Source organism: Syngnathus leptorhynchus, chromosome 6 (assembly GCF_054491065.1).
Source record: "Syngnathus leptorhynchus isolate UIUO chromosome 6, UIUO_Slep, whole genome shotgun sequence".
In the NCBI taxonomy this organism is placed as follows: Eukaryota; Metazoa; Chordata; class Actinopteri; order Syngnathiformes; family Syngnathidae; genus Syngnathus; species Syngnathus leptorhynchus.
Window position 1 is genome coordinate 354,522 of NC_141200.1, and position 17,009 is coordinate 371,530.

At 56.4% G+C, this 17,009-nt stretch overlaps 4 protein-coding genes across 5 annotated transcripts; 2 read left to right on the top strand and 2 right to left on the bottom strand.

The window, feature by feature from the left end:
• Window positions 1–388: 388 nt before the first annotated feature.
• Window positions 389–7,887, top strand: pot1 (protection of telomeres 1 homolog). The gene is made up of 22 exons (XM_085914127.1): window positions 389–875; window positions 965–1,113; window positions 1,269–1,388; window positions 1,472–1,544; window positions 1,613–1,701; window positions 1,794–1,901; window positions 2,176–2,250; window positions 2,321–2,395; window positions 2,466–2,540; window positions 2,631–2,748; window positions 2,879–3,009; window positions 3,091–3,390; window positions 3,457–3,612; window positions 5,003–5,187; window positions 5,276–5,358; window positions 5,825–5,854; window positions 6,100–6,256; window positions 6,337–6,557; window positions 6,638–6,776; window positions 6,847–6,932; window positions 7,120–7,214; window positions 7,291–7,887. Exons 3-22 carry the CDS (start codon window positions 1,284–1,286, stop codon window positions 7,507–7,509), a joined length of 2,520 nt encoding a protein of 839 aa, XP_085770253.1. The 5' UTR covers window positions 389–875; window positions 965–1,113; window positions 1,269–1,283; the 3' UTR covers window positions 7,510–7,887.
• Window positions 7,888–8,067: 180 nt separating this feature from the next.
• gpr37a (G protein-coupled receptor 37a) lies at window positions 8,068–10,629 on the top strand. The gene is made up of 2 exons (XM_085914131.1): window positions 8,068–8,966; window positions 9,595–10,629. Exons 1-2 carry the CDS (start codon window positions 8,190–8,192, stop codon window positions 10,432–10,434), a joined length of 1,617 nt encoding a protein of 538 aa, XP_085770257.1. The 5' UTR covers window positions 8,068–8,189; the 3' UTR covers window positions 10,435–10,629.
• Window positions 10,630–12,494: 1,865 nt separating this feature from the next.
• Window positions 12,495–14,618, bottom strand: LOC147054987 (hyaluronidase-like). 2 transcript variants are annotated; one of them, XM_085914699.1, is made up of 6 exons: window positions 14,519–14,618; window positions 14,205–14,335; window positions 13,464–14,124; window positions 13,127–13,396; window positions 12,974–13,063; window positions 12,495–12,888 (listed from the first exon to the last, which is right to left on the bottom strand). In XM_085914699.1, exons 3-6 carry the CDS (start codon window positions 14,115–14,117, stop codon window positions 12,553–12,555), a joined length of 1,350 nt encoding a protein of 449 aa, XP_085770825.1. In that variant the 5' UTR covers window positions 14,118–14,124; window positions 14,205–14,335; window positions 14,519–14,618; the 3' UTR covers window positions 12,495–12,552. The 2 variants fall into 2 exon arrangements, with proteins under 2 accessions (XP_085770825.1, XP_085770826.1); XM_085914700.1 differs by having other exon boundaries at window positions 14,421–14,595.
• A 335-nt stretch (window positions 14,619–14,953) lies between these two features.
• LOC147054988 (hyaluronidase-like) lies at window positions 14,954–16,576 on the bottom strand. The gene is made up of 4 exons (XM_085913685.1): window positions 16,382–16,576; window positions 15,582–16,316; window positions 15,370–15,459; window positions 14,954–15,286 (listed from the first exon to the last, which is right to left on the bottom strand). Exons 1-4 carry the CDS (start codon window positions 16,574–16,576, stop codon window positions 14,954–14,956), a joined length of 1,353 nt encoding a protein of 450 aa, XP_085769811.1.
• Between the last annotated feature and the right edge of the window lie 433 nt (window positions 16,577–17,009).

Consider the following 17,009-nt stretch of genomic DNA (forward strand, 5'->3'; position numbering starts at 1 on the left):
GGCCGTGACTCGCCGCTCAAACTCATTCACACGTGGCTCCACTTGTCGTATCAAAGGTCGACACCGTGCTGAGGAACAGCTTAGCATCAAGAAAGCTTTCCAGAAGACGTAGCGACTCCAAATGAATATGTAAAGATGGATTAAAGCACCACATGAATGGAAGCTGACATACTTTGGCCTTTCATGGTCTGTGGATTTATCTCTCTTTTTTTTCTTTGTGGTAAATGACCTTTGGCTCAATTTGACTCCACTTTGGTTTGTTTTCAAATGAGCAGCACTTTTGAATCAGAATGAGCTTCAAGTTGCCTATGTACTTTATTCTTCACCGTGGACCAAAGCCAACGGTGCATCCGTTCACGTGACAAGGCCAAGCAAGACGCGCTTGCTGGTAAATACAAACATTTCAACTTTTGCCTGACTGTCTTGAATCTGGAAGGAGCAATACAGGTTGCTTATTGAAAATCGTTTTCAAGGATGCCAAATGGATATATAAAATGAAATAAGTTGAAAATAAATATCGAACGTGGAGGTTTCGCGCATGCGCAATGTAGCATTTCCGTCTACGCAGGCGCATTTCCTTCCGACGACAGAGCGAGCGCCAGTTCGAAAGCGAAGAGAGCCAACGACCAAGTCAACGCTAAATAGCAATTGTCACGGGAAGAAGAACTACACAACAAGCTTTGTGAGTCGTCTGTTTTGGCGACCGTTCGCTACAGCAAGTGGCAATTTGAGGCTTTTGGCGTTTCATTGCTCGACGAAGATTGAATTGTTCGCCTTTCACCTTGATATGCGGCGTGTGTCCAACTGATCAAAGAATCATCAGGCAGGCTCAACTCAAAGTTTGTCGCCTTTCCCCCCTCCATATCTTTTACTAGGTAAGTCAGTAGAGAAGACTTGGACTCGTGATGAAGAATGGCATGGCCCTGTCGTCGCCTGACTTTTATTTCTTTGTTTGTGTTTCAAGGCAAGCCAACCCAAACCAAGCAAGCGAGAGAGAGAGAGAGACACTAGTAGCATCTGGAAGGTCAAAGTCGGGCAACGTGGCTGAGCTGCGAGCTCCAGATTGACTCCTTCCTCTTCTTAAATCAGCCCGCCGGATCTTCTCCACTTCAGGTTAATCCCATTCATTTCTGGCATTTCCACCCCAGCGAGTGAGGGAGGGAGGGAGGGAAGAAACCAACGCGGCGCGGCGTATGCCAGCCGTCAGGCTGTTCCCACCGCACGCAATAAGACACCTGCTATTTTGTGATTGATTGATTTTTTTTTAGGCCGCCGCCACCAGGATGCCTGTCATTTTGTTGGCAGAAGGGGAGGGGCCAGGCAACCTGACCATCGTTCCAATCGCGCACATTGACGTCGCCGCCGACCACAGCCACCTCTCGGTCAAGGTGAGCTCCCGAAAATCAATGAAAGGTGAGACCCAAAAAAAAAAAGGATCAAATCCATGAATCGCGTATGTGCGTGCATCCAGGGGAGAGTGGTGCACAAAGGACCGCTGCTGGTGTCATCCAGGCACAACTTCTTCCTGAAGACCACCATTGAAGGTAGAAAGATGGACCTGAGCGTGGACGGCAGCGTGAATGAGTTGCCGCGGTGTTTTGTGTGTCCAAAGACGACTCGGGGCCTCGGGACGTGTCGGCCGTCAACGTGGTCCTACTGGACAAGCTGGCCAGCGACTTCTGCCCGGCTGTCAATCAAGGGGTTTGTTCAAGTGGCAGCTGATGGAAAATATGCAGATTAAAAAAAAATAAAAAAAACAGCCCCACTTTGACGCTTTGAATCTTCTTCGTCAGGACGAGGTGACGCTCTCGGGCTTCACCGTGCGCGATTGTCCCACGGTGGAGATGGGCAGGCAGCATCCCTGCATCCTGGAGATGTCGGGAGAGCGAGCCTTCGTTCACGTAAGGACCAGGATGGAGATTGAAATCAAAAGAAATGATTACAAAAACCAAATAGCCAATGAAAAGAATACTCAATAAGGAAGACATAGAAATGACTCGACAAAACGCAAGATCATCATCGGAAGCAAGCTGTGGTGGTGGTCTTTTTCATTTTATTTTTTTAAATTAGGCCTAAAGTTGAACTCTTAAGACAGTAAGACAATTGTCTTGGATCGCTGATGATTTTGGCCAGTTTGGTCTCCAAAAATACCAAATCTGCTCTTCTGTGCTTCAGGTGTCTTGGTCCCCGCCCACTGACCTCCCGGCTCCACAACAAGCCCAGAAGAACAAAGGTCCAGCGACTTCCTCGGTCAGTGCGGTCGCCGCTTCCTTGTGGAGCGGGGCTCCAAGAATGCAACATCTGCTCTTGTGTGATTCAGGCATGTCGCGTCCCGCCCGCTGACCTCCCGGCTCTACAACAAGCCCAGAAGAACAAAGGTCCAGCGACTTCCTCGGTCAGTGCGGTCGCCGCTTCCTTGTGGAGCGGGCCTCCAAGAATGCAACATCTGCTCTTGTGTGATTCAGGCATGTCACGTCCCGCCCGCTGACCTCCCGGCTCCACGACAAGCCCATACGAACAAAGGTCCAGCGACTCCCTCGGTCAGAAGCCCGTCGGACGGATCCCCGGCAAATGCGAGAAGCGCGGCTTTGGTGGTGCTTTCTGCTCATGGCTCCGGTGTTGTTGCGCAGGTTTCCGGCAGGCCAAAGCACACGTACGTCAAGCTCGGGGACCTGAAACCCGGAGATGTGGTCAACGTGTACGGCGTGGTGGTCTTCTTCAAACGGCCGTTCAAGAGCCGCGGAACAGGTCGGTTCAGTCGGAGGCAATCAAACGGACACGGCCGCGGCATTTTCCGAATGTTGTCGTGTGGTGCAATTGCGCTTCCCCCCAGAAAAAAAACAAAACAAGCGGCAGCCATTTTGTCTCCCCTCGGCAGATTACTGTTCCAGCCTGAAGATCACCGATCAATCTCAGAAATTGATCAGCTGCACCATTTTCTGCCCCACACTGGAATCGCACCCGCAAATCTTCCAGAATGGCGACATTGTGCGCTTGCACAAAGTCAAGGTTGCGTATGCCGGGGGGGCGGGGCGGGGCAATGTGTGGAGTGGCAACAAGTTGTAAGGTTCCGGCCGTCGCCCCTCGCAGACGAAGCTCTACAACGGTTCCCTAGCCCTGATCAGCAGCTTCGGCTTTTCCGCCGTGACCTTCAGCGGAAAGGAGGGCGACGACTTTGAGCCTCAGACCACCAGCCTGATGAAGGCCTCCTCCTTCACCGAGGACGACTATCAAAACGTGAAGGCGCTGCGGTCCTGGGCGGCCGAGCAGGACCTGCTTCACCCGGACCCCGGCGTGCCGCTGTCGGGCGTCCAGCCCCAAATGTACTTCAACCTCACCTGCCAGCTGCTCGCCAAAGCGCCCGTGGACTCCACCTGCACCCTGCTCAGGGTCCGAAACCTTTAGCTTTTTTGCTCGGGTGGGCTTTTTTAATCAGGGCCGCTCGCTCTTCGCCAGGTGTGGGACGGCAGCCGGTGTCCTCACGCTCTGCTGCAAGTGACGGTGGACCCGGACGTGACGGAGGGCCCCGCCTTTTTCTCCCAGGAGCAAGAGATGCTCATCGCCAACGTGCTGGTGTACGACAACCACGTGGAGTGCGCCCGCCGCCTCAAGGTCAGAAGCGGCAAACTGCCGCCCATTTTACGGCAGAAATGACAGCTACGTTTTGCCTAATCTCTTGTGGCCTGCCACAAAAAACGGGATTTTGCTGAGTGCCAGCTGAGCCGCTACTTGAGTGCCTTTCACAGGTAAATACGCGCTCTCGTAGGAGAACGCTTAAAAGCGTCCGCAAGAACGCCGGCGAGCAAATAGAGCCCGTCGAGACTCGGCCCGAACCGAACCGGCTGACTCTGCGCACTTTGATCTGGCCGAGTCGCAATCCTCCGGGCTTTTTCTTTCCGCCCGGAATGAAAGATAAGAGCGAGTCAAGCAGACTGGACTCTCCCTTTTGTCTTTGCGGCCCCGTGGCGCTCGCTCATTAGCTGCTGCTTAGCGCTCACGCTTCATCGGCGGCCGCGGCGCGGCAGACACGTCAACGCCGTCCGGCGGGATCGTGCGCTTTGTTGCCTTTCGTGTTTTGTAAGATTTTCGGCCGGTGAAAGGCGTCACTATAAAGTGCGCGAGTGGCAGGCACACTTTTGGCTTGAAGAACTTCAAGCAGCCCAAATGCCCAAACCTTCTTATTGGCCCAATATCTCCGAGCCGCACACGCTCTTTGCTAAAGCACTTAGCACGCTGCGGCGTTCCCCGGTTGCCGTGGCGACGCCCAAGGTGATGCTGCAGCTTTTTCCTCAATCCCCCATCCCTTTCAAAAATGAAATATTTTTAATCCCTCACAAGAGGAAGAGAAGATGAAGGCAGAGTAGGACGCATGTAGGCCACTTGATTAGGTACGGTGGCTGTGAAAGTCTCATTTCAATTAATCTATTTTTAAAATCCAATTTTTTTTAAACAAAGGTACAACAGCAATTGTTTGGATTTTGTGTCCCGCGATTTCATTCTTGAGCAATTGCTCTTTCTGTGACCGGCTTGCGGTGCAGGTTTGTGGATCAAAGAGCAAGTTTGCTAAATGGCCAAGCCCGCAGCTCCCACGCACGCTTTACGTCAGTTAGCGAGCCAGCGAGCGCCGAAGCGGCACCGGCGTTCCGGCCTTTGCGCCGAGCCATGACGCGCATGGCGCTTGGCCGAAGATGACTCACTCATCGGCTTTGACGTACGTTTGCGCCTTCCTTCTAGCCGTCAGGCCAACGTTTGATCGCCTCCGACAGCCGACGCTTGAAATTGTCACGGTGATGACGACGTGGTTTTGTCATCTTTAGGCTTGGCGTGACAACATTTGAATTGAGGTGGGAGGCAAATTGTCTCCAGGCGTCTGACTCACCGCCCACCTTGCAAAGTTTGGTGCAACAGTGCCACCCGCAGACCTCCGCAGTCACAACACAGGCGGGAGCCAAACAAAAGTTTTTGTTTCCCTAACAGCGGTACTCTGATCCTCTTCCACCAGCCCGGGGACTTTGTGAGGATCTTCAACCTGCGAGCCGTCCCGGGTTCCGTCAAGGTTCCCAAGCAGAGCGGCAGGCAAGTGGAGGAGGTCAACCTTCTGGCCTTCCACCTTCACGGCGGCACAACGTACGGCAGGGGCCTCTGCGCTCTGCCCGACAACAATCCCGACGTCCTGAAGCTCAAGAGGTGACGCCTCGGCCCCTTCCCGTTTTACTCGGAGCGAGACGACGGCCGTTGTCCATCAGTCCGTGTTGACTTGCTGCTTTGCGTGCAGGGCAATGGAGCTTTTCCAGGCCGCCGACCGAGTCGACGACCCAGTCTTGATGGAAGTGGATGATGCGCCTCCGCAATCTGCAGGTCAGCCGAACGCTAGCGCTCTTGTCCACAGGGGGGCGGGCGGGCAGGCAGGCGGGCAGGCAAGCAAGCGGGCAGGCGCCATCATCTTGGAAAACTGAAACCTAAGCAAACAGCTTTTTCACCTTCCAGTTGGAAAAATTGCAATGTTACTTAGCACAAATATTTTAGATGAATAGAAATAAATCATATATGTCAATGGTACTTGAAATGATATTTGCGTGAATGTCTGTGTACTTTGTGGCTTTTGTTACTTTCAGAACGTCATTTGCTTGTGAACTTGCGTATCGTGCCCTCTGGTGGCCACATGAAGCTTTTTGTCTCGCTTAATCGAGTCAATTGTGCATTCGACAAAGACTCGTGCACGTTTGTCACACTGCTCTCTGACCTTGGCTCACCGCATTTGGCATAAGACGGTCGTCTTGGAAGTTATCTCAGTGTCTTGATGCCCCCTCTCTCCTGTTTTCAGCGGGCGGCCCTTCGATGGAGTTTGGCACAGGTAGGAAACACCATGATAAAACCATGAACCAGGAAAAAAAAGTGGATTTTGCTCAAATAGATTTATCTGTTGCTGCCATTTCATTTTAAGACTGTGTCGCCGTCTAGCAACGTGTCAAATGTGCTTCGATGCGAAAAAAAAACGACTTCAGGTCTCGACGAGCGACGTCTTCCTTCTCTTGCGTTGGCCGGCTTCGACGTCGGGTTGTTTTGTGACCTTTGTGTTTGTGCCGCCTCGCCTCGCAGTGAGAAGGTGCGCTCACGAGGTGGCGCCCATCACGCTGGGCGAGCTGCTGCGTCGCCAGCCGGGCGGCTTTCATCACGTCCGAGCCCAGCTGGCCTCCTACGAGCCCCAGAGGCTCCACCGGGCGCTCAAACTTTACTGCAGCAAGTGCAACACCATGTACGGGACGCGCCGCTCGGCCCCCCGCCCGCCCCTCGGTCGGCCCCGGTCCTAACCCGAAACGTGTAACGCTCCTCCAGGGAGGAGGTTCCCAACGACTTGCACGTGGAGAGCGTTTTATCCGGGGAGTCGGGCCGGCCCAGTGGACCTTACGTGAGGCCGTTCTGGTGCTTCTCGGGCCCCGTCTGCCTACCCGCCGCTGACGGCGAGCCCGGCGGCACGTCCAAGCGCTTGATCACACTTTACCTTTCGGCGCTTCTAGTGAAGGAGCGCAGGCCCAAGGAGTTCATCATGCTCGCAGGTAAAAACGAGGACTTGCACAACAATGGTTGAATTCCAAAAACCACACAGCTTGGTCGCCAACTCTTGTGTCTTTTTCAGGTTGCATGCTACACGAACTACGCCGTACGGCAGCCAAGTACCTGAACGTGGTTCCCGTCAGTTTGGCACCAGATGGTGGTCTGGCGCTGCTGGACCTGAGCGTGCCCTTCCTCTTGTGCGGAAGGAAGAGCTTCTACGGGTCGGGACCGCGGACGCCGCACGCTCCGTGGTCATCTCGCCAGCTGCTGACGTTCTCTCTCTGTCGTCAGGTGTAAACGGTGTTCAAAGGAACCCGCCGTCATGGACCCCACGCTCCAAGGAAGCAAAGTCATAAATGAGAAGGACGTCGCCAAAGGTCCATTTGCTATTTTCAAAATCTGAATTGATTCACTTGCTGTAATATCTTTGACCAAAGTGCACTTTTCACTTCTTGTCAAAATTGTCATCATTTTTCACATCCTGTAGGTGACCCAATACTTTTGTCCAAATGACACGCCTCACTTGAAGTCTGTGTTCCAATACTGATTTTTTGCATTGCACAGCATTTGGCATTCAACTTCTGAAGTTGGTCCTGGTGCTGAAGTTCCGCCTGCAAGACGGCGACGACACGCTGGACGTTTTCCTGTGGAGGGACGCTGTCAGTCAGTCCGGGCGGGCGGGCGGACGGACGGGCGTCGCGTCACAAAGCTCACCGCTTGTGTGTCTCTAATCAGGAGACCTTCTTCAATGTGTCGGCGGAAGACGCAGCGACCAAGCAGCAGGCTCAGGATGGAATCCGCCAAACGCTGGACTCGCTTTGTCCCCCAGAGGGCGCCACAGGTGAACGTCCGTGGCTCGACTTGTGCTTGGCGTCATACAGCGAGAACGGAAACGCAGAAACCTTCTACCAGGTCTGCCACACGAGCGCACGAACGTCTTCAACGTTGACGTAGGAAAAGTCATTTTTGCAGGACTATTCCAAAATTGTTGCTTCTCTTCAAATGAGTACAGACAGACAGACAGGCAGGCCCAACCTCAAGTTGTTTTGCTTTCTGTTGAGTCAGGTGCAAGATTTGATACCTAACCGGAAGTGAAAAGTGAGCAAAATGGGTGAAAACCTACGAGGAGATATATTGGTGACAAATAGTTCATCATTCTTGTTAAGATATGCTGCTGCCTGTTCAGTCAATAAAAGTCTTTTGGGTGGCCACTTGAATCTGCAAACAGTCGAATAGACCATTTTCTTTCATGTCCTTTTTGAAATGAGAATAACTTGGAAGTCGTCCACCTCACCCAGTGGCCACCCGGCCCCCGCGTAACCTCCAGCGACCCCCTCTTTTGGGTCCGCCCCCCGCTGCAGCCCTCCGTCCATCGCTCCGGGCTCTTCGATCACTCCACGGCGACCTCCGAGTGGCCCTGAGCGGCTGCGCCTGCTGAAAGTATCCCCAGCTCAGCCCAGCCGTTCTGAACCATCGGAGGACTTCTTTCCACTCGCGGGCGCATATCTTCTCTGAAACTATGGGCTTCGACTGGTCTTTTGAGGGCCTTTTTTCCGAACAAAGTTGACATGGCTCGCGCGCCGTGGGACTCTCGTCGGTGTCGGGCTTAACGGAAGCCCACCGCCCGCGCCATCATGCCCCTCCTGAATCGGCTGCTGTGCGTTTGGATGTGCGCTGAGGCCGTGGCCGCACACGCGGACGAGCCGAGCCGGCGGTGGCGCACTTTCAACGGGGCGACGTCGGGGGACGTCCTCCGCCCGGAGTTGGACTCTGAGGCGAAGTCGTCCGAAGTCGCCGCCGCCGCCGTAGCGGCGCTTCCACCGCTGCGTAATTGGAGCGGCCACCCGGCGTTAGGCGCGGACGCTGAGCGGCCGGTGAGCGAATACGCGCCGCCAGCGAGGACGAGGAGGCCCGAGCGGCGTCAAAGAGAAAGCGGCGGCGGCAAGCGGCCGAGCGAGCGTCTCGAACGCCGGGCCGCCTCCTCTGCCTGGCCGTCGTTCATGGCGCAGGAGCAAGACGAACCCGCCGAGGCTCCGTCGAGTTCCAACGCCAGCAGCGACTACGACGAGTACGCCACCGAATCCCCGCCTGTGGAGCCCGGCACCCCTCGGAGCAAAGTGAAGCGGGTGAGGAACCCCTTCTACCCGCTGGGCGCGGCGGCGTACGGCGCCTACGCGCTGCTGGCGGCCGCCTTGGCGCTGGTGTGCGCGGGCGTGCTGGGCAACGTGTCGCTCATGTGCATGGTGTGCCACAACTACTACATGAGGAGCATCTCCAACTCGCTGCTGGCCAACATGGCGCTGTGGGACTTCCTGGTGCTCTTCTTGTGCCTGCCGCTGGTGCTCTTCCACGCCCTCACCGACGACTGGCTGCTGGGGGAAACGTCCTGCAGGCTCGTCCCTTACTTGGAGGTGATGCATGTTGCTGTTGAACTTTAATTCAGATGATTTGTTCCTGTCTTTTGGCTTTGTTATGGCCCAAGGACAGCAAACTAGCACTTTGGGCTCGGGTTCTTTTATTGTTGATCCTTCCCAAATCCGTCTCAAGACAAGATTAGAAGTGTTTAAGTGCAAGAAGGCAGCCAGGCAGCCAGCCAGGCTGGCAGACTGCGCGATATCAGCTTTAATATTTAATCTGCTCAAAAGAAGCCAGCGCACACCTGCTGATCATGTGACAAGCTCTTAGCCAATCACAGCGCAGATGACAATTAATGAGGAGCGCTGGGATTAGCACAGGGTGACCCCCCCCCCCCACCCCCACCCCCTCGAGCGCCCCACTCAAATGTATTTGTCTTCTTCTTTGTCTTTTAATCCTTTGAATTTAATCTCTAAACTAGACGGTTTTTTTTTATGGGATGTTTGTTGTCTTTGTCCTGTAAAGTACTTTTCTTTTCTGATTTCTTCCTTCTGTTCCAAACTTTGTCTTTTATTTTGGCGGGATGCTCATTGGATGTTGGCGCTGCAGATAATGCCTGGTCTTTTGTTGAGGTGTCTCCTGTCCCTTTGCTAACGTGCCCCCTCCCTCCCTCCCTCCCTCCAGGTGGCGTCTCTCGGCGTGACCACGTTCACCCTCTGCGCCCTCTGCATCGACCGCTTCCGCGCCGCCGCCAACGTGCGCTCCTACTACGAGATGACGGACAACTGGGCGTCCACCAGCGCCAAGCTGGCCGTCATCTGGGTGGGCGCCCTGCTGCTGGCCCTGCCCGAGCTCCTCATCCGCCAGCTGGTGACGGAGGAGGCCGCCGCCGCCGCCGAGGACGTGGCGGCCTGCGAGCGCTGCGTGCTACGCGTGTCCACCCGCCTGCCGGACACGCTGTACGTTCTGGGCCTGACGTACGGCGGCGCCCGCCTGTGGTGGTTCTTCGGCTGCTACTTCTGTCTCCCCACGCTCTTCACCATCTTCTGCTCGCTGGCCACCGCCCACAAAATCCGCGGCGCCGAGCGGTCGGCGGCGCCCACTCGCGGCACCAAGAAGCAGATCCGCCTGGAGAGCCAGATGAACTGCACGGTGGTGGCGCTCGCCATCCTCTACGGCTTCTGCCTCATCCCTGAGAACGTCTGCAACGTGGTGATGGCCTACATGGCGGCGGGGGTGGCGCCCCGCACCCTGGACGTCCTGCAGCTGCTGAGTCAGCTGCTTCTGTTCTGCAAGGCGGCCGCCGCCCCGCTGCTGGTCCTGTCCCTGTGCGAACCTTTCCGCCGGGCCTTCCTAGACTGTTGCTGCTGTTGCTGCCGAGAGTGCGGCGGCGGCGGCGGCGGCCCGAGCGCCGGGGCCGCCGCCCGCGCCGGTGGCGCTGAGCTGGAGCTAGCGCGCTGCGACGCGGCCCCCGACGACGGGGAGACGTCCGCAAATTACGCCACGGTGGGGACGCACTGCTGAGATCCGAGACTCATCGGGCGGTGCTGTTGATAGATCGGACTTTTAGTCAAAAAAGAGTTCACGCTGGAGCCGGAAAGCTTCTCTTCTCTTCTCTTCTCTTCTCTTCTCTTCTCTTCTGGTTGCGTTCCTTTCATTTCCACCATCACCAAGCGTCACGATTGTACTTTTAGCTCGTAATGTAGCCGTGTGCTGACTTTCTAGGCAAGATTAAAAAGGTTCCTCCACCAGGTGTCTGTTTTGTTGGTGTGGGCGTTTTGCTTCAGATTGGGAGAGCGCTTGACTTTGTCAGTTTTTCTATCAAATTTGCAGAGTCAGCGGCTGCATCTGTGCTTTTGAGGGGTCAAGTCGCCGTGCCGTCCCTTGGACCATTTTTCAACTCCAGCCAGCCAGCTTGCGGCGTGAGTACAAGGGCCGCCGTTGTCCTCTTGCCCGCCCCCCTCCCGCCCCCCCGCCCGCCTCCGCCGTGTGAACACTGATGTATTGTGTTCTTTCTGGGCCGTAAACAAGCACCCCAAAAAATCCCAAACAGGCTGGGAAGCGCGGCGGCTCCCGCTGCACTTCAGTGCTTTGCCGTGGCCTCCCGTATGCTAAAACGCTATTGTCAGCGTGTTACTTGATAAGAATCATTTGAGGCTATCTAGAGGTCCATTGTTGTGTTTTTGGCAGGCCTGTGTCCTGCGTGTTTGGGTCTTTGTGGAGCAGGCTGGTGGCCCCCTTCGCCGCTCCAGCAATTAGACAGACCCCATTCATTGGCACACAATGGGGCGGCAGGGACGGCGGAACAACACGCTCAAGCACACGGATGTCCTGGCCGGGAAGGGAAGGGCAGGGCAGGGCAGGGCAGGGCAGGGTGCCATCATTAGTCCACTTGGTGGTCTGGAGGAGGTGAGCGTGACATATGTCTTAAAGACCACCATCGCTCTTCCCACCAGTCACGTGGCCGGCCTCCCACCGGTTTCCCCCCTGCAGTCTCCCGCTTGCTGGCACATGACCACCTGACTTTCTCAATCGTCCCATTCATATTTGAAACAAAACAATCATGCATTTCCTTCCCTTCCTGACCCTCTCTGGTCACGTGAGCAGCCATCGTCTTGGTCCCAGTCACGTGAGCGCCCACTTGCTCATTGAGGCGTGAAACAATTCATTGTGTCAGAAGAAATGTCTCAATCAGCTGGTGGGTGTATCCGGTTGCGCGGCTCTCGATGATGCCGTCGGGATTCCCCATTGTGTCGCCCCTTCCTCCCTGAGCTGAGCCCCCTGGATAAATGGATGGACGGACGGATGGACGGACGGATGGATGGATGGGGGTAGAAGATAAATTCCCTCTTTGGGCAGCTGGTGACCTAAAAAGCTTCCGACAAAGAAGAATGAGGACAATTAAGCGCTTCAAGCCCCCGCCATCTTGTGTCAGAGCACATTGGTGCTGCTGCATTTTGCCAGCCACATTGGTTGTCAAGACGTGTCGAGTAAAGCTGACATTCCATTGCACACAAAAGCACGTCTGTTGTGGATTCTGGAGCTTGATATATGCTCAATACGTACAGAAATGTCAAAGGCAAGCGAAAACGTCACGTGTTGTTGTGTGGAATGTCTTCGGGAGACCAAACAATGACACTTGTTTGTTTTGGCATTCACAAAAAGGGATGCACTTTTTCATCACCTCCTTCCTAATGCAAAAAGGAAGAAAGGAAAAATGCATTTCATTTCGACGTAGAAAACAACGAAGGCAGAATGCCGAGATGCAACTTGTAGCTCCCCCTGCTGGACTTTAGGCTCAACTGCAGCTCTGTTAGTCATGAACATCTTGGCGCAATTTACAAAAACAGAAAAAAGGTACAACGAAATTGGATGTATTGTCGTTCTCTTTCATTTGCAAGTTGCATCTCTGGCTCCCTCTAGTGGGCGTAAACCTCCAACGCAGCCCTGACAGAACTGCAGCAGAACAGACTTGTCCAGCCAGCCCAACGAAAGTGACGTCACGGGAGGTACTTTTGTCATTCTTCACGTCTTTTGAGATTTTGATGGTCCCATCAAGATAGGACAAACTTTATTAGCCACAGTGAATTTGGAAAAGGAGACATTTTGGAAATTGTTGGAAATAAATATAATCAAACGCTCTCAGTTGCGGGCGTCGTCATGGAGGACGTTGAGGGTGGTGGCCGCGCGGCACGGCTGCTCATCGTAGCACATGCAGTCAAAATGGCGCTCAAATTGCTCCACGTCCTCCTGGGACAGGCCGCCGCTCACCGCCAGCGGCCCGGGGCGCCGGCGCCGGGCGATGCGGAAGCGCCGCGGGTCCAGGTGCAGGTAGACGTGGTCGTCCCGGCGCTTGCGAACGCAGCGGCCGCGGCCCTGGCACAGCGCCGCGCTGCACATCCTGCTCGCCGTGGTGACGTTGAGGATGTACGGGTTCATCACGTCGTCCAGGTGGCGCCGGGCCTTGAAACACGAGTCCTGCGGGAGGGAGGGAGGGAAGGAAGGAAGGAAGGAAGGAAGGAAGGAAGGAAGGCCTATGGGTCGAAGACGCGTTTCTCTGTACCTCGCTTTTGACCACGTCCATGTCTCCCCAGGAAACGACGCCGGCGGCACCCAGGGCGGCCGCTTCGCCGATGGTGCTGACCAGATCCCTCTGAAAATGAAGCAGGCGTGAGACGGAAGCGTCCGGCCGTCGACCTTTAGGACCCGCGCTCACCTCCGACATGTACCGATCCTTGCTGTCCTTGTAAACGGGGCGGACGAAGGCGTAGACGGGGATGGCGTAGGAGGCGTTGTTCAGCGCCGCCACCCTGGCGGCTTCCAGCAGGCGGTGGCGCACGAAGCTCCGCGCTTGATCCGAGTCCCGCAGCGCCGCCTCCAAGTAGATGGACGGGTAGAGGGCGGTGGACTCGCGCCACAGCCACGAGAGCTCGTCGTTGCGCCGCATCTCGATGTCGGGACACTCGCCGGTGAAACTGGCCAAGTCCTGCTCGGAAGGTGGCCAAAGGTGAGGAAAACCTAGCCGCTTGTCGTCGAGTTGCGGCAAAACGGACCCGCTTATAGTTGTAGTTGTAGCAGTCGGGGTAGAGGTAGTAGCCCCACAGCCGTTTGGGTCTCAACTGCTTCCCGAGAAGCAGCGAGCGCAGGAAGTAGCGCTCGGCGGCCTCCTCGAAGACCACCTTGGCCCGCGCCTCCGCCTGCCGCTCCGACAAGCCGCCGTTCCTTTCCTTCACCCTCTGGACCGAGAGCCGCCGGTAGATGTCTTTGCTGCCCCAGTTGCGCAGCCACTGCGGGCGCCACTCCTCCAGGTCCAGCACGGCCAGGCCCGGCCGGTCGGCGGGGATGTAGAACTCGACGTCGTCCTCGGCCAGCTCGCGGTGATCCCGGAGGTCCACCAGCTGGGGCAGGCCCTCGTCCACAAACTCGCCCGTGTCCTCGTCCACGTGGGGGACGATCCCGAAGCGATCCGTGTAGAAGATGGAGACGCTCTGGTCGGTGGCCGACCTCAGCGTGCTGCTCACCAGGTGGAAGAGGGACAGGTCCAGCGGCAGGCCGAAGCGACTCTCGCACAACTCGGTGGGCGCGTTCCACGTCAACAGGAACGGGCGGTCCGACTCGAGGGGCGGCGACGTCCGCGGCGGCTCCGAGGCCCGCCCGGAACCCAGCAGCACCAAAGCGGTGAGCAGGTGGGCTGCCTTTGGGCCCATTGTCCAGCTGCGCACCCATTTGGAGCAATTCAGAGACGTCCGTCTGAAGGCGGACGGACGGACGGACGGACGGACAAACACACCAACCTGCCGTTTGAACCCTCAGGAGTCGTCGTCCAAAGCCCAGGTGAGCCTCCTCTCTCGGAGGAAGAAGGTGCGCCCGGCCGTCGACGACAATGCGTGGCGTCTGTCCGGACTCGTCTAGAATGGTGGGAAAGCTTAAGCAACAGGAAGTGTGGTGAGTCAGCAAAATCCTTTTTGGAAAAAGGAATTTGGAAATGGTAGAGCTTCCATTTTCTGGACCTTGCTTGGGCAATTTCTGTGCACCAGTCAGAAGATCAATTTCTGATTGGAAAGACAGAAAATGGAGGATGGCGCTCCAGCAGCCTTCTTTGGCTCACCTCTCAGACGACGGAGCTTCCTTCCTTCCTTCCTTCCTTCCTTCCTTCCTTCCTTCCTTCCTTCCTTCCTTCCTTCCTTCCTTCCTTCCTTCCTTCCTTCCTTCCTTCCTTCCTTCCTTCCTTCCTTCCTTCCTTCCTTCCTTCCTTCCTTCCCGGCTGGCTGGCACCATCCCGAGTGTACGCGGCAGTTGGTCGGTCTCAACTTTGTGATGTCATCAAAGCAAAGAGGCACGTCCCTTTTTCTCCCAGTACGTCACTGCTTTTGTGTCATTGTCGAACAATTTTGAAACCAAAATAGCTTTTGGCCATTGTGTGGAAAAATCCAACTCCACTCGGGTTGCTGTCAACATTTTTATTGAATGAAAGTTGAAATGACATCACGGCCTAGTTACCCACAGGGACACCAGGCAAAAAGCCGCGCCGCGCCGTACCTGGTCACACCTCGATGACCTGGATGGCGGCGGGCGGCGGCGCCAGTCGCGGCTCGCACTCTTGTCCGCCGTAGCACTGACACGTGAAGTGGCGGGCCCAGGCGTCCCGCTGTCGGGGGGACGGCAGGCCCACGGCCACGTACTTCCCGTCGGACGGCAAGATGTCGAAGCGGGCGGCCTCCAGGTGGAGGTAGACGGCCGCGTCGTAGCTCCGCCGGACGCAGCGGCCGCGGCCCTGGCAGAGCGCCCGGCTGCACAGCACGGCCGCCGCCGTCACGTTGGCGAGATACGGGTTGAGCGTGGACCTCAAGTAGTCGGACAGCGACCGGCAGGAGGCCTGAAAGACAACAGACGGCGCGCTTTCTGGATCGGTCGCCGGTCAATCGCAAAGCAAATTTGGCTCGTTGTTGCCACAGTTACCTGGTCATTGTAGTCGCCGCTCCCGCCCCACACGACCACGCCGGCGGCCCCCAGAGCGGCCGACTCGCCCACCGTACTCACCAGATCCCCCTGCAAAGTCGGGCGGGCAGGCACACTCAAAAAGTCCAAGTCTGCTTTATTGTCAATTTCTTCCCGTTAAGACACACAAATGAGGTTTCAAATTGCCAGGCTCGCTCGGGCTCAGGACTCACCGCGCTCTCAAAAATCCCCTTCTGGCCTCGATACAGGGGTCTGGAGTAGACGTAGACGGGCGAGGTGTAGCGGCGTTTGGGCAGCGCCGCCACCCTCAGTGCCTCGCGCACCCGGTGCCGCGCGTACAGAGCCGCCCGGGGCGAGTTCCTCAGGGCGGGGTGCAGGTAGACGGACGGGAAGAAGGCGGTGCTGCGCTCCCACAGCCACAGCAGCTCCCCATTCTGCCGGCGGGCCCTGGCCGAGCAGCGCCCCGTGTAGTTGCCTCTGTCCCAGCCGTAGTTGTAGCAGTAGGGGAAGAGGTAAAAGCCCCAGCGCCGGCTGGGGCGCTCCCTGACTCCCAGCCCGATGGTTCTCTCCATGAAGCTCCTGGCGGCGCTCTGGAACTGATCGACGGCCAGCCGGGAGATTTCATTTCGGGACGAGAACGGGGAGGCTTGCAAGGCGCTGGCCAAGGACAGCCTTTGGTAGATGCGCTTGGCCCCCCAGTTCTGGGCCCACAGGGGGCGCCAGGACTCCCAGTCTATGACGGCCAGGCCGGGGGACCGGTCCTCGGCGATGTCGCGGCGGATTTGCCGCCTGGCCCTGAGCAGGTGTGCCGTCAGGTTGCCCTTTTGAGGGACGCCGCCCTGGCGGAGGGCCCGCCTGCCGAGGTCCATCTTGGGGTAGAGGCCCAGCCGGTCCTCGTAGAAGATGGTCAGGAACTGGCCTGGAACCGAGGCCGGCGTGGTCACCGCCTGTGAGCCGACAGAGCTCGGTGAAGCTTCTCGATCAGAGCCGAAAGGCAGGCGCCCGGCCTCACCTGGAAGGCGGAAGTGTCCAGTGGGATGTCCAGACGCTGGCACTGCTCCGTGCGGCCGTTCCAAATGGCCACGAAAGGGTGCCCGGGGATCAGGGGCGGCTCGGTGGGGGGCGGCGGCGGCGGCAGCGGTGGCGGCGAGGCGCCCGCCATAGCGCTCAGGATGAGGCAGGACAGCAAGCGCAGGAACATGCTCATGCTGGGGTTAGGCCGACAGAAGAAGACAACACTTGGACATCTATTGCTCCATTTTAGGACTGGCTCGGCTTCATTGGAGTCACTTGAGAGTTTGATTGTGAAAATGCATTCAATGATTCTGATGATGAATCTATCTATCTATCTATCTATCTATCTATCTATCTATCTATCTATCTATCTATCTATCTATCTATCTATCTATCTATCTATCTATCTATCTATCTATCTATCTATCTATCTATCTATCTATCTAAAATCAATACAAGATCACTAAAAGTACATCTGTTGAAATGGGAGAAAAATAAGTTGGTACCTGCGTTTCTTGTGTGTGAAGTTGACGCCGCTTCTCTTTGGCTACTTCTGGTGTCAAATAAGAAACGCCGCGTCATTTTTGGGGTTTATCAGCAATCAGCCATCTGCTCTTGGTGTTTGC